The 13,832-nt window shown below is 44.6% G+C and overlaps 1 protein-coding gene across 5 annotated transcripts in view; it reads left to right on the forward strand.

Annotated features, from left to right (window-relative positions):
* Positions 1-13,832, forward strand: part of USF3 (upstream transcription factor family member 3) — a 36,688-nt gene that overhangs the window by 10,038 nt on the left and 12,818 nt on the right. For 3 of the 5 annotated variants that reach the window (XM_053297740.1, XM_053297738.1, XM_053297739.1), the window contains exons 2-5: positions 4,106-4,166; positions 6,463-6,491; positions 6,664-6,746; positions 8,485-8,581. In XM_053297740.1, the coding sequence (XP_053153715.1) occupies positions 4,123-4,166; positions 6,463-6,491; positions 6,664-6,746; positions 8,485-8,581 (253 nt within the window). In that variant the 5' untranslated portion in view covers positions 4,106-4,122. The remainder of the gene's footprint in view (positions 1-4,105; positions 4,167-6,462; positions 6,492-6,663; positions 6,747-8,484; positions 8,582-13,832) is intronic. The other 2 variants (XM_053297741.1, XM_053297742.1) reach the window with 1 other exon arrangement.

Genomic DNA, 13,832 nt, shown 5'->3' on the forward strand with positions numbered 1-13,832 from the left:
TTGGTGAGAACGTATCTTGCTGGCACTTCAACATCGTCACTGGCTTATATTTGCTTCCAAGCACAATCCAAAGCACTGGTGTATGGCCGTGGCAAATTTGGATTAAGAAGCCAGCCCTCAAATGTAGGAGCCATTGGATACTGTACTTGGCAAGCGATGCACATTGTTGGATGGGTGGGTAAATGGGCTTCTCTTTATCTCCTCTACAAGTAATGTAATTAGAATAGAAACAGGGCTGCTAGGACATGGGAGGAGAGCTGGTCTTGTGGTAACAAGCATGACTTGTCCCCCTAGCTAAGCAGGGTCCACCCTGGTTGCATGTGAATGGGAGACTTGATGTGTGAGCACTGCAGGATATTCCCTTCAGGGGATGAAGCCACTCTGGGAAGAGCAGAAGGTTAAGTTGCCTCCCTGGCTTCTCCAAGATAGGGCTGAGAGAGATTCCTGCCTGCAACCTTGGAGAAGCCGCTGCCAGTCTGTGAAGACAATACTGAGCTAGATAGACCAATGGTCTGACTCAGTATATGGCAGCTTCCTATGTTCCTAGGACAAATATCTATTAAATAACTCTGCTTCTGAATATTCTAGTCTGGTCACCACAGTTAAATTTCTAAGTGTCATGGCTCCCTGGCACCTGGAATCTGTCAAGCCCTGTTTTACACGGCTGCAGAGTGGATAAAGATCAGTGGTTTTTTTTTTTTTTTTTTTTTTTTTTAATAAAAAAATGGATTTTTAAATTTAAATCTGATCTGAACATTCTTCAAACCATTTATTTAAAAAATGTACCCAGGTCAAAGATAGCATCATGAATAGTAACCATAACTTCTAATTATATTCTGTGAACATACTTCTTAACAGCTGTATATGGAGATGATTAGATAACAGACCTAATCAGTCCTATTCTGGAGTTCTATTCTATGTGCACACTCAGTCAAGCTCTTAACCCTCTCTCAGAGTACAAATACAAAGGAGGTAAAAGAATAGGATTTGTGGGGATGGAGTAGCTCTGGAGTCTGGAAAAAAATGCAAGGGATAGGGGAGAGGTATAGAAAATGAAACAAGTGAGCAGAACATATCCATGCGGTCCTGAGGAAACCTATTCTGAGGGTACATTTCAGGGCTAAGGGTGGCCAGTTCAAGAAATGTGTTTTCTGATGAAGTTTTAAAGGGAAGTTGTGCTATTGAGATGATGGAAATCACTTATAAGCATTAGGATTCAGAGGCCACTGAAGTGGTAATCCAGCTTTTAACAGCAGTAGCCTCTTCCGCAGGCATAGAGAGAAATTTCTCTCTCTTTGGACCAATTCATTCTCAGCTGAGAATGAATTGGGAATTAAAAGAGCAGGAAAGCTTGTCTTTATTTTCCAAGCTATAAACAAACAGGAAGAGAAAGGTGAAGAAGACAGAGTTAGCCATCACCCAATATTTTCTTTTGTTGACTTGGCTAAAATTGCCTTTTAAATTTTTATTTGTTTAAAAAAGTTATATTAATTACTAAAATAGTTAACAATTCAAAAATACATGTGCTTGTTTTGTTAAAACAATTCTTTGAGCAAAACAAGCATGGTGTAGTGGCTAGAGTGCTGGATTAGGACTGGGGAGACCCGAATTCAAATCCCCATTCAGCCATGAAACTAGCTGGGTGACTCTGGGCCAGTCACTCTCTCTCGGCCTAACCTACTTCACAGGGTTGTTGTTGTGAGGAGAAACCTAAGTATGTAGTACACCGCTCTGGGCTCCTTTGAGGAAGAGTGGGATATAAAATGTGAAAATAATAAATAATAATAAAGCCTGTTTGGTAGTGGTTCTCCTAGCATATAATGTTAAAGATAGCCTCCAAACAACCATGATTAATTGAACTGGAGATGGTTCACCTCCTACAGACTTCGTAAGTATGTATTGGCTTTGATACTAAATAAAATGACCAAATCATCTCATTTTTAGATAAACATTATTCTGAAAAAAATCAGAATAAATAATTGCTTTATAATATATACTGTTTACCTAGCTTCTAAAAATGAAACCTACATCTCTCAGTAGTGATGAATGTGTGTGGCCAGGGAGGCAACTTAACCTTCTGCTCTTCCCAGAGTGGCTTCATCCCCTGAAGGGAATATCCTGCAGTGCTCACACATCAAGTCTCCCATTCACATGCAACCAGGGTGGACCCTGCTTAGCTAGGGGGACAGGTCATGCTTGTTACCACAAGGTTCTATCAGACAAGAATGCACTTTTACTAGAAAAATGATGAATGGAATCTTCCCAACTAGAGCTGCTCCAAGGAAAAATAGGTTATAAATGTAATAAATAAATAAATGATTTATATGGTGATTTAAATAATTGAGTCTTCCAGATAAGTGATTTAAATAAATTTGACATTAAATCCACCCTGCACAGCTTGGTACCTGAAGGAAGCAACACTAGCATGCTTATGCAGCACGGTCCTTATTGGAGGCCCTCCTCTAGGTGCCCCCATATTTAGAGGTGAAATGGGTGATGACTGGGAAGAGGGCCTTCGTGGTTGTGGCTTACTGATCAGGGAATTCTTTCCCCAAGGAAGCCTCCTTGTTGTCCTTTCTGTGCCAGCCAAAGAACTTGTTTTCCCAGGCTTGTAATCTGAGAGAACTTTTATCTGCTAGCTCTTATAGAGAGGAGAGTTGGTCTTGTGGTAGCAAGCATGACTTGTCCCCTTAGCTAAGGAGGGTCTGCCCTGGTTGAATATAAATGGGAAACTTGATGTGTGAGCACTGTAAGATATTCCCCTTAGGGGATGGAGCCGCTCTATGCTCCAAGTGGTGCAGTGGTTAGAGTGCTGGACTAGGATCGGGGAGACCCGGGTTCAAATCCCCATTCCGCCATGAGACTTGCTGGGTGATTCTGGGCCAGTCACTTCTCTCTCAGCCTAACCTACTTCACAGGGTTGTTGTGAGGAGAAACTCAAGTATGTAGTACACTGCTCTGGGCTCCTTGGAGGAAGAGCGGATAGAAATGGAATGGAATGGAATGAATGAATGAATGAATGAATGAATGAATGAATAAATAAATAAAGTTCCCTCCCTGGCTTCTCCAAGATAGGGCTGAGAGAGATTCCTGCCTGCAACCTTGGAGAAGCTACTGCCAGTCTGTGTAGACGATAGTGAGCTAGATGGAGCAGTGGTCTGACTCAGTATATGGCAGCTTCCTATGTTCTTTATTCTGTGGTTTAATTTTGAGGAGAAAGGAGTTTTATTGTTTTGTTTTTTAAAAAGCTGTAGCTGTAGCTCTGAGCCTATGGGAGAGAGAGCAGGATATAAATCAAACAATTATTTATTTATTTGATTTGATTTTTATACCACCCTTCCGAAATGGCTCAGGGCAGTTTACAATTAATACAGAAACCATTGAAACCAACAACATTTAAAACAGAAATATAAATATGAACACCGATTAACAATTAAAACATCTTAAAAAACAAACTATCAGAACAATTAAAACTCTGAAAACCAGGATAGCATTAAAACAATTAAAACTAATTAAAAACTTGGCCAGGCCAAACAGATGGGTTTTGAGGGCTCTCCTGAAGGTCAGTAAGGAATTAAGATTGCAAATTTATTCTGGGAGTGCATTCCACAACCCGGGAGCAGCTACAGACAAGGCTCGCCTCTGAGTCGAAACGAACCGGTGGTAACTGGAGATGGACCTCCTTAGATGACCTTAACTTGCGGTGAGGACCATGTAGAAGGCGGCGCTCTCTAAGATATCTTTACAAGATCTTTATAGTATGAGCTGCCCTGAGAATTTAAGGATGGCATTTACATGTGTGAAATCAGGGGTGCACAATTTCAGCCCTCTGGTTGCTTTTAGTCTACAACTCCATCAACCTTGGCCACAGTAGCCAATAGTCAGGGATTATGGGAGTCTAGGATGGCCAACATCTGCAGGAGGGATGCAGTTGTGCAGCTCTATAGTAAATAAATAGAAGCAGTCTTATTGGCAAGGTTGACCTTGCTAATGTGAATACACCACAAGAAGCCAGTGGAAGTTTAGCTATGAAGATACTTGGGGGTCAAGTGAAAATATTATTGGTGTCTGTGAAATGGTTACTAGCCTTTTCTGTTCTTCTTAGACCCTTCTTTCTCAACTATGCCAGCAATGACTGAGAAAGCTCCTCTTAAGAAGCAGCACCGGTAAGTATATATGTCCCGATCACCAAAGAAAGTTAGCCCACTGTAAAGAATAACCTATCTTCTCCATTGCTTGCTTTCCCAGTCCAGGTGTTTAACTTTATTAGAGATACTTTGAAGATGAATGGTTGCTGAAATTTCAGTAAGGGCTAGTTAAAGTATTTCCCCTGTCTGTAGCTTTAGACTCCTGAGAGTCATTATATCTGCCTGCTCATTGTTTTATTTACACTAGAACTTGGTGTTACTGTGTACAACTTCACTTTCAATAATGAGGGTGTCATTGCAACACCACACAGACATCTTCCCCCCCAAGTCAAGCTGTATTGTTTCCCTGTCATTCAAGCTTGCTGGTTAAATCCAGTTTTTTCACCAGTTAGTGCCCCCTTGGTGGTCCCTGTAAGGTGACCTTGTAGTGGCCACTCATTGGATGGTACTTTGATGTATGTGGCAGAGTAGGCCTACCCCTTGTCTATACAAAGTGAGATGTGGCTACCCGGGGTTTCCTGTGACAACAAAACTGTCTTATTGTATCAGAATTTTGGGGCACCCTTCATTTTATTACTTCATTATTGTTACTACAACTACTTATGTACCGCTTTTCAACAACAAGTTTTCAAAGTGGTTTATATAGCAAAGGAAAATAGAACATGGCTCCCTGCCCCAAAAGGGCTCAACCACCTTAAAACCACCTCTTACAGAGGAGATACCAGCAAACCCCTGGAGAGATGCTGTGCTGGCTTGAACAGAGTGAGTTGTTCTCACCCTGCTAGATATAAGAAGGCCCTTACTTTAAAAGCAGTCTCTTTGCCCAGTTAGTGGGGGGACGTTGCCACTTTCGTTTTGAAGGAGCAAAGCAAGAAGGCCCAGCTACCTGCTTCCAGCCCGGCCACAGACAGAGGCGGGCTTCTAGAGCGCCTGTCTCTTTGGGGAATCCCCCAATGCAGTGCGTGTGTCATGTGATGCATTGTGGGATTCACAAAGGCCAGGACAATGAGGGCTGGGGCCTCAGATAAATTCATACTGCGTGGAGCAGGGCTCCTCATGTGGGAGCGTGGAGCACTCTCCCACCAGGCTTACAAGGAGCATCTGGGGGGAGGCAAGATTTGGGAAGCCTCCCCCACTCCTGCCTGCCCAATAGGTCGTGTGAATAGCCCCAGAATCTGATTTATTTCCATTAACCTGCAGCAGCCTCTGTCAAGCCTCTTATTGCTTTAGTTGCACTGTTGCCCCAATAATATAATATAGTACTCTGTAGCATGACCTTTAGCCGCCTAATGGCGCAGCAGGGAAATGACTTGACTAGCAAGCCAGAGGTTGCCGGTTCAAACCCCCACTGGTATGTTTCCAAGACTATAGGAAACACCTATATTGGGCAGCCGCGATCTAGGAAGATGCTGAAAGGCATCCTCTCATACTGTGTGGGAGGTGGCAATGGTAAACCCCTCCTGTATTCTATCAAAGACAACCACAGGCCTCTGTGGCCACCGGGAGTCGACACCGACTCGACGGCACACTTTACTTTAGCATGACCTTTATAAGCTACTAGCAAGTAAATAATTAAACAGCAGTGAAAATTATTTCTTGCCCTTTGGTTGATTCAGACCATGCAATTTGCACAGTTTCTTAAGATTACCATATGTACATTTATATGTTGTCTGGAGTTAAAAGGAACACTAGTGTACCAGTGGGGAAATTGGTACAAAACGTTGCCATCTCAGAATGTTCTTGCATTTAGCAGCAAGTTTGATCTGACTAATGGGCCTTAAGATGTACTTCTGCTGCTCTCCTATAATTTCTTTAAAATGATAGAGAGCAATTTATTTTAACCTAGTTTCCATCAGTTTAAGAGGAGGATGAATGTTGTAGAACAGAAGACCAATACTTGATTGAAAAACTCATTCGGGCATCAGAACTCACATGGCTAATTGGCTACTACCTGGACTTGCTGAATAACCAGAAAGATCAGATCTGAAGATAGTCCCTTTCTCCGACACCAGAGAAGGAAATCTGGTCTGTTTTATTTACCTGATTTGGTAATTAGCAGAAGGAGACCATCAATATTACCTCAAGAGGTAAAAGCTGCAGAACAGGAAATAATCTCAATTAAGCTTTCATTGATAACCTCGAATACTCCAGCAGCAGACTTCAAGAGTTTCTAAGCCCAATTATATGCATGTATTCTCAGAAGTGTGCATCATGTTTAAGTTATCATGGAGCAGTCGGCATTAATTATAGATCTTGGGATGCAAGACACATAATGCAACTTCTTAAATGTCGTCTGTGTTCTTCTTTTTAACAGAAAGAAAAACCGTGAGACACACAATGCAGGTAGGAGCTTCAGTGCTGTGAATTAGGCAGTTTTCAGATTATTATTTTTTTTTAAAGCAGGCAAAGTCAAATGCCTTTGCAGTCGCAAGAGACAAGTAGTTATTTCTGAGTATGCCACTGACTTGCAGTTTTCCCTATCCATTATACATGATATACTTTCTATGTTTACTAGTGGAAAGGCATCGAAAGAAGAAGATCAATGCTGGAATCAACCGAATTGGTGAGCTAATTCCGTGTTCCCCAGCACTGAAACAGGCAAGTGGGCCCTTAACTTGATAGTTGCTGAACAACCTTTGCTACAGTGTGTAATTGGGGAGAATAATCCAAAAAGTCAAAAGATGACAAGGCAGAAGATCTTAATGTTGTTCATGTATGCAGAATCTAAATTGCAAGTAGGCCTACAGTTTTGAAACAATAAATTTTTGTGGGTTCTCATTCGGAGTGTAAAAGTGCAACTTCAGGGAGAGGCTGCAATAGAAGGGAACAGAGTCAAAGCAGCACAAACTAAACAAGCTTCCAAAAAGGATCAAATGCAAGGTCCAGAGTAGGTTTTAAAGCAACAGTCTTAAGGAGCCATCTGGAGCCAATGGCTGCTTCCCTCCTGGGGCAAAGAGTAGCAACAGGAGATCCCTGCCAAGTGGAACCAGAGCAGGGGCAAAGCTCCCCACTCCAACATGCCACAGTCCTGATCTGGACTGGTAGCCCCCATGACTGCTTTTTACATTTAAAAAAAAAGAAAAGCAAGCACACAGGGACAAGCAACATCATTAGTGTCATGTCTAGTTTGACTCTTAGTGATATCCAGGCAATGTACAAAGAGAGAATGCATTTGTCAGATGCAGAGAATTCAGGGATGGATTTAAAAAACACACACACCTTAACAGATTAAAACAGATGTTTTCCTTATTATTCATATATCATGTTAGAGTTAAACTTATCCTGAACTGAGAGAGCTGGTCTTGTGGTAGCAAGCATGACTTGTCCCCTTAGCTAAGCAGGGTCTGCCCTGGTTGCCTATGAAAGGGAGACTAGAAGTGTGAGCACTGGAAGAGATTCTTCTCAGGGGATGGAGCCGCCGCTCTGGGAAGAGCAGAAGGTTTCAAGATCCCTCCCTGGCTTCTCCAAGAGAGGGCTGCAAGCTTGGAGAAGCTGCTGCCAGTCTGTGAAGACAATACTGAGCTAGATAGACCAATGGTCTGACTCAGTATATGGCAGCTCCCTATGTTCCTATGTTTCCCATGTAACTGTATCCTGTGAAACAAGAGTCTGATAAGTCTCCTGCTCCGAGTTCTTGGAGTCTTGCATGAGGGTGTCACTGGGAGGTACCTTGGGTCATGTTTGACTTCATGTTGGGAATGTTCTGAAGAGTCCACTGCCACAGATCTTTCTGGCTCTTGTTGTTACATTTAAAGCTGGAAAGATCTGTGGCAGGAGAGCTTTCCCCTCACTGGCAGCTTTCTCTGGGGGAGGAGTCTGCATGCAGCAGGGACAGTTCAGCTGCATTTCTTTCCTCAGGAGGGCTCTGCAAGAATTAAAGTTGACACTGATAACTTTAAAGCAAGGTTTGGGGTAGGAAGGAATACTTGAAGACAGATAGTTTTCATACCACAAAGATAGATTAAAAAAACTTGCATCCATAATAGGATGATTTTAGCAAAGAAGACAACTTTTTGGATAGAATCCTAAGCATAAGTGTTACATATGAAATGGCTTTATACCAACTCAGACTGCTGGCCCAATCTAGCCTAGTATTGTCCATTCTGATTGGCTTTGGCTGCGCATGGTCTTGGAGAAAGGACGATATTAGCAATGCTATCTGAGATGCCAAGGATCAAACCTGGAACCTTGAAAATTCTCTAGAAACTGATAGGCAAACTTGATCATGAAATATATCAAAACAGAATTTCTGCCTGCTTGTCCAGAAGAGTTGTGCTTGTGATGTCAAACGGTATCGCTCAGTCTTTCCCCTAATTATCTGCATGCTCCCTTACAGAGCAAGAACATGATCCTCGATCAAGCATATAAATACATCACGGAGATGAAGAGGCAGAATGATGAACTCCTGTTGAACGGAGGAAACAGCGAGCAAGGTGAATAGATGAAATGAGAGACTGGCTTGTATCACAGACCTCTCCTTTGTAATGACTCCTTGGATGGAAACTGGTGTTCCCTTCTCTTGTGGGTGCCACCTACAAACTTTCGCTCTGGCGGTCCTACCCAGATTCTGTTTTCTCTAGGCACCAGCCCTCTGTTGATCTGAGCATGACTAGGCATCAGTGGGATGGCAGTGGTAGTTTGTGCTGCTTTGTCACCCTGCCCCAGGTTAGAGGCAGTGCTGGTGCTGTCTCACCCTGCCTTTCATGTCCCGATGCTGCCTTCTTCTTCCTCGCCTCCAGTTCCAAAGGCTGGGGTGCACAGTTGCTGGCGGCGTGGCCTGGCCTGGCTTGCAGGAGGCAGTGTGGAGCATGCCTTGGCCAGTGGCGGCTGCCTAGCCTCTGTTGCTGCTGCACTACTACTAGGCCAGCAGCAGCACTCCCCCTGCCCCCCGTCTTTCTTGCCGCCTCTCCGGCACCAAACTTGTTCACTCTTTCGACCAGAGTTTGGTGCTGGAGTAAAGGGGAGGTGGCAGGGGAGAGGGATTGTGCGGCCTCTGCTGGCTTAGGAGCACAACAGCAATAGCAAGACTCCTCTTGAAGGCAGACTCTGCGCGGCCTCACATGGGGCGTGCTGCAAAGTGGCAACGGCAAAGAGGAAGAGTGCAGCGCCTGGGGATAGGAGGCAAAAGTACGTCTAGTGGGGGGCAGGCATGAAGAGGTGGTGGCGGCGGCGGCAATGAGGGGCTCTGAGTGGGGCGGTGGCGCATTCATTCTGATGTCCCCTGTCCCCCCCACCGCCAGAGGTCCACCTGAGACGATTGCCTCACAGGGATGCTGCCCCAGTAATATCAATGCATGGCAAATCACATGCCTGGAGTCTATAGACAACTGACTGTCCATAAGATTAGAGCTGCCACATGGAACACTTTAGCAAGAGCTGGCCACAAAGCAGATGGCTGCCGGTCTTTCCCCGATGTCTGGACGTCTCAAGGTGATCCTCATCTTGCTGCTTTTCTTGCTGCAGCATGGCAGCTCTCGATTTGCAGCATCCATCGAGTCTGTATAAATGTCAGTATCTTGGTCCCATTTCCCCCTTGAGGAGGGTATTGCCAAGGTGAATCCTGCTCCGTGTTGCTTTTATTTTGCATCTGTTACTTGGGTGGTATGTTATTTAAGAAGGGGTTATAAACCCAAGTGCTAACCTAAGATTTGAAAGCAGCAAGGGACTGCATTTGAATCTCCATTTGGCTATAGCTAAAGGGATATATTCCCTGAAACGTTTATGCATAGGTTGGAAGCCCTAGTAACAGTAATGGGTGAAAGTTAGGCCAGGTAGCTTTGGCTGTTTGCAACACATTTTCAGTAACTCTCTCTGTTACTGTGGACACATTTCAAATGGTCTTCGAAAGGAACTGTAGTATTCCTTTCTTCTGGGACTGCTATAAAAAAAGAAAGAATCTCCCTCCAGCAATGTTATGTTCATTCCTTACAGTTTAGATTGTAATATTTTAAATAAAAGTAGACCCAATCTTGTCTTTAAAAACATATTTGCTAATTATGTCTTCCTCCAGGTATGCATTTGTGCTAATATCGTTCAATCATATGGTTTTACATCAAGTTAGTTGCTAAAGAAACCAAATATATGTTACATAAATCATACAATCAGTGTATTGGACATATAAAATATAGAAACATAATTAGGAGAATATTTCCAAAACTGGAAGTGTTTGGGTTGATTTCACAGATAGACATCACTTTGATGTGATCTAGGACTGAATGTTGGCAAATGCATACAAAGCTATCTTGTGCATCAAAACAAGTATCTGTTTCCCACTTTCAGTAATTTCAGCATTCCAGTGACAGAATATGTCATACGGCTACATCCATCTTATCTGTGAGAAAGCGCTTGTGAGAGTATGGCATCATGGCAATATCCACATGTAGCTGTACAGTGCAGTCCCCACTTTCTACAGTTGCCTCAACTATTTTGTAGTTGCACCTAAATGCCTTCAGAAGTTCTGGAGGGTCTGTTGCCATGTCTGTTGTTACAGGGTAGTCTGTTGTCTGAAATGAACCATCTTCAATACTCACACTTTCCACTTGCCCCATCCAGCACTATGGGTCTTATCCCAATATGCATGGGATAAGACCCATGCATATTGTGGTACTTAGCAGCTGCTGTGTTTGCAGGAAGTGTGTGGACTTGTACATAGGAAGCTGCCATATACTGAGTCAGACCATTGGTCTATCTAGCTCAGTACTGTCTACACAGACTGGCAGCAACTTCTCCAAGGTTGCAGGCAGGAGTCTCTCCCAGCCCTATCTTGGAGATGTCAGGGAGGGAACTTGGAACCTTCTGCTCTTCCCAGAGCAGCCCATCCCCTGAGGGGAATAACTTAAAGTGCTCACACTTCTAGTCTCCCATTCATATGCAACCAGGGCGGACCCTGCTTCACTAAGGGGACAAGTTATGCTTACTACCACAAGACCAGTTCTCCTCACCCTACATACAAATGCTGTCCTTCAAGAAACCCTCTCAGAAGTGCCTGTAGTATGTCCAAGCTCTCACCAGATGAACCCTTGTATAGGCAACAATTGCCTTTTCACCAGCTTTGAAGATCTGTTTTTTTGGTTTCAGTGATGTTGTGGAAAATATTTGCTTGTTCCATAAAGTAGACACTATTTCTTAGTTTCTGCAAAGGCACACCTTTCCTAAGCAAATGAGAGTTAACTGACGTACCACACAGCCCGCCATTATTCGGAGCAGAATGTACACACACTGCAGCATTCTACTCAAGAGCACACAGGCACAGGTTGTAGAGGCAGGGTGCCTCTGTGCCTGCTTGTCATACCTGGGAGGGGCAGGTATGTCAAGCAGCACTTTGTAAGGGCAGGCAAAGCCAAAGTCTCCAAAGCCAAGGGTCAGGAGCTAGGAATCAGTCCATCAGAACAGGCAAGATCAAGGTCAAACAAGCAGTAGGTCAGAGCTCAATCTGTTCAGAGCAGGCAAAGGCAAGGTCAAGCAAGCAGAGGGTCAGAAGCCAGGAATTCCAGAGCAGGGCACAGGAACTCAGCAGAACACTTTCACCACCACATTGCTTCAGCAACAGCTCGCTCCAAACTGAGACCTTATATAGTGCAGACCCAGGACTCCAGTCTCAGGCTCCTCCCCTCTCTTCCAGAGACTGAAGAGGCTTAAAGGGGCCAGGACTTATTTATCAGGCGAAGGCTCCTATGGTAGGGGTGGTTGGCTGTGTGACTTCCCTACAGAGGGTTGAGGGAGTCCTCGGTTCGGAAGATATGGGCAATTGTTTATCTTCTGAGCATGATGGAAGGAGTGGCTCCAAGGGGTGTGGGGTCCACTCTGGTGCCTCATCCCACAAGCTCTCCTCGTCCACCTCCCCTTGCAGGGTTGAGTTCCTGACACTGCAAAGCACACAGCCATTACTGTTCTGACGCTGCTCCCCTTATTTCCTACTGCCTGTGCAAACAGTAAGTACAGGGTAGGCGAGAGCCAGGACACACTTTTGTGAGACGTTTTCTGGAAGCACCTTACATGTTGGTGCAAGTGTTGGGACAACTGCAAAAGTCGTCAATCCTACTGTAGGAAACATAGACTCCAATGTACTGTGGCATGTTGTGGCTCTAGCTCACCAGTCATTTCTCACGGAGATCTTACAGATGAGACATTATACAAATTAAGCATCCTTGAATGCATTATTGTATTTTTTATATTGATGATATTCACACAACCATCAATATTGGTATTCGCACAACACAGGTCATTCACATAACCATAAAACCCGGGGCTGGGGATTGGGGAACGCAGGATCACTCCTGCCTTCTCCCACATAACCACAGCGATCCTCCAGCTGAGCCGCTTGCCCACCCACACAGTCACAGCTCTGGTGAGCGGTGTGGCGATCTGAAGACAGGGGAAACGAGGCCAGGCCTCCAGGAATCCCACAATGCAGCAGTGGAAATGCTAGAGGCTGGGTCGCTCCTTCCCCTGGCCTCCAGCATTTTGATGGCTGTCGGTAGCATAGCTGCCCACACAACCAGGCAATGAGAGAGGAGGGCATGCACATACCTCACTTTTAGCCTGGGTAAAAAACACGGGCTACCCGGCCAAGGACTGCCAGGATCAGTTTGGATCTTAGCAGTTCTCACGAGCAGCTCTACCTGGGTAGGGCTGTGCTAGCCCAGATGAGCTGGTTGTGAGAACAACCCCTTTGTTGTTCAGTTATACACCAGTGCAACGTTGATTTGCTGGAAAGTAGTCTAAAATGGTTTTAGTATAACCTTTTCATCAGGATATCTAGGCACATTGCTAGACACATTGTCCTGGGAAGTTTTTTCTCATCAAATTGCACGTTCTTTGTCACTGGAACACTGACATTACTGAAAGTGGAAAGCAACAGATGCATTTTGTTGATGCACAAGATAGTTTTGATTGCCAAAATTCAGTCCTAGATCACGTTAGTGTTTATCTTTGAAATCTTCAATTTTGGAAATGTCCCTCTAACTGTGTTTTTCTACATTTTTGATAGTCAACAGAGCTCTTCTCACGATAGGTGAGAAGAGCTCTGAGGAGGTCTGCGAGGAAGGCTGGTTGAGCCTACCTTCCCCGCAGATGATCTCCTGTTCTTCTCCGGGCGGATGGACCACCCACCCAGACGAGCAGCGGCTCACCTGTGGCTTGCCTGGAAGCTCTGGGGGTCGGGGTGCCCGGATGCACCACCGCACATTGCCCTGCCCCCAGGAGTCCCAATACATTACTGGGATCTCCCCCTGCTCCGAGTGTGCCAGCAAGCAGCCGCAGCTGACACACGATCAAGAAAATGAAGTTAAGGAAGCACTCGCTCCCTTAAGCTCATTTTAGCAGAAGGCTACTTTGGTGGGTTTGCCGCTGTGTAGCCACTGGGATTGGGTTCCCAGTGGTTCCCACGAGCATGCAAAACTGGGCTGGGCTCCCTTAGCCCGGTTTTGCACGCTCGTGTGTATAGCCTCAATATATTGCTTAAATATTTTGGTCTCTTTAACAATCAGTTTGACATTGGCCCAGCATTTTCAGTATGGACTGGTTAATATTCTTCCCACTGGGACACAAAACACCTCTCATGTGAAGGAGCTGCACATAGAGAGCCTGCACAATTGATTCTAAGCAGTTGTTACTAAACTTGTAAACTGAGTCCCAGAAGAAGCACAATTTGGTTATATTTTTCACTAAATTGCCTTTCAGTTC

Source organism: Hemicordylus capensis, chromosome 2 (genome assembly GCF_027244095.1).
Source record: "Hemicordylus capensis ecotype Gifberg chromosome 2, rHemCap1.1.pri, whole genome shotgun sequence".
NCBI lineage: Eukaryota > Metazoa > Chordata > Lepidosauria > Squamata > Cordylidae > Hemicordylus > Hemicordylus capensis.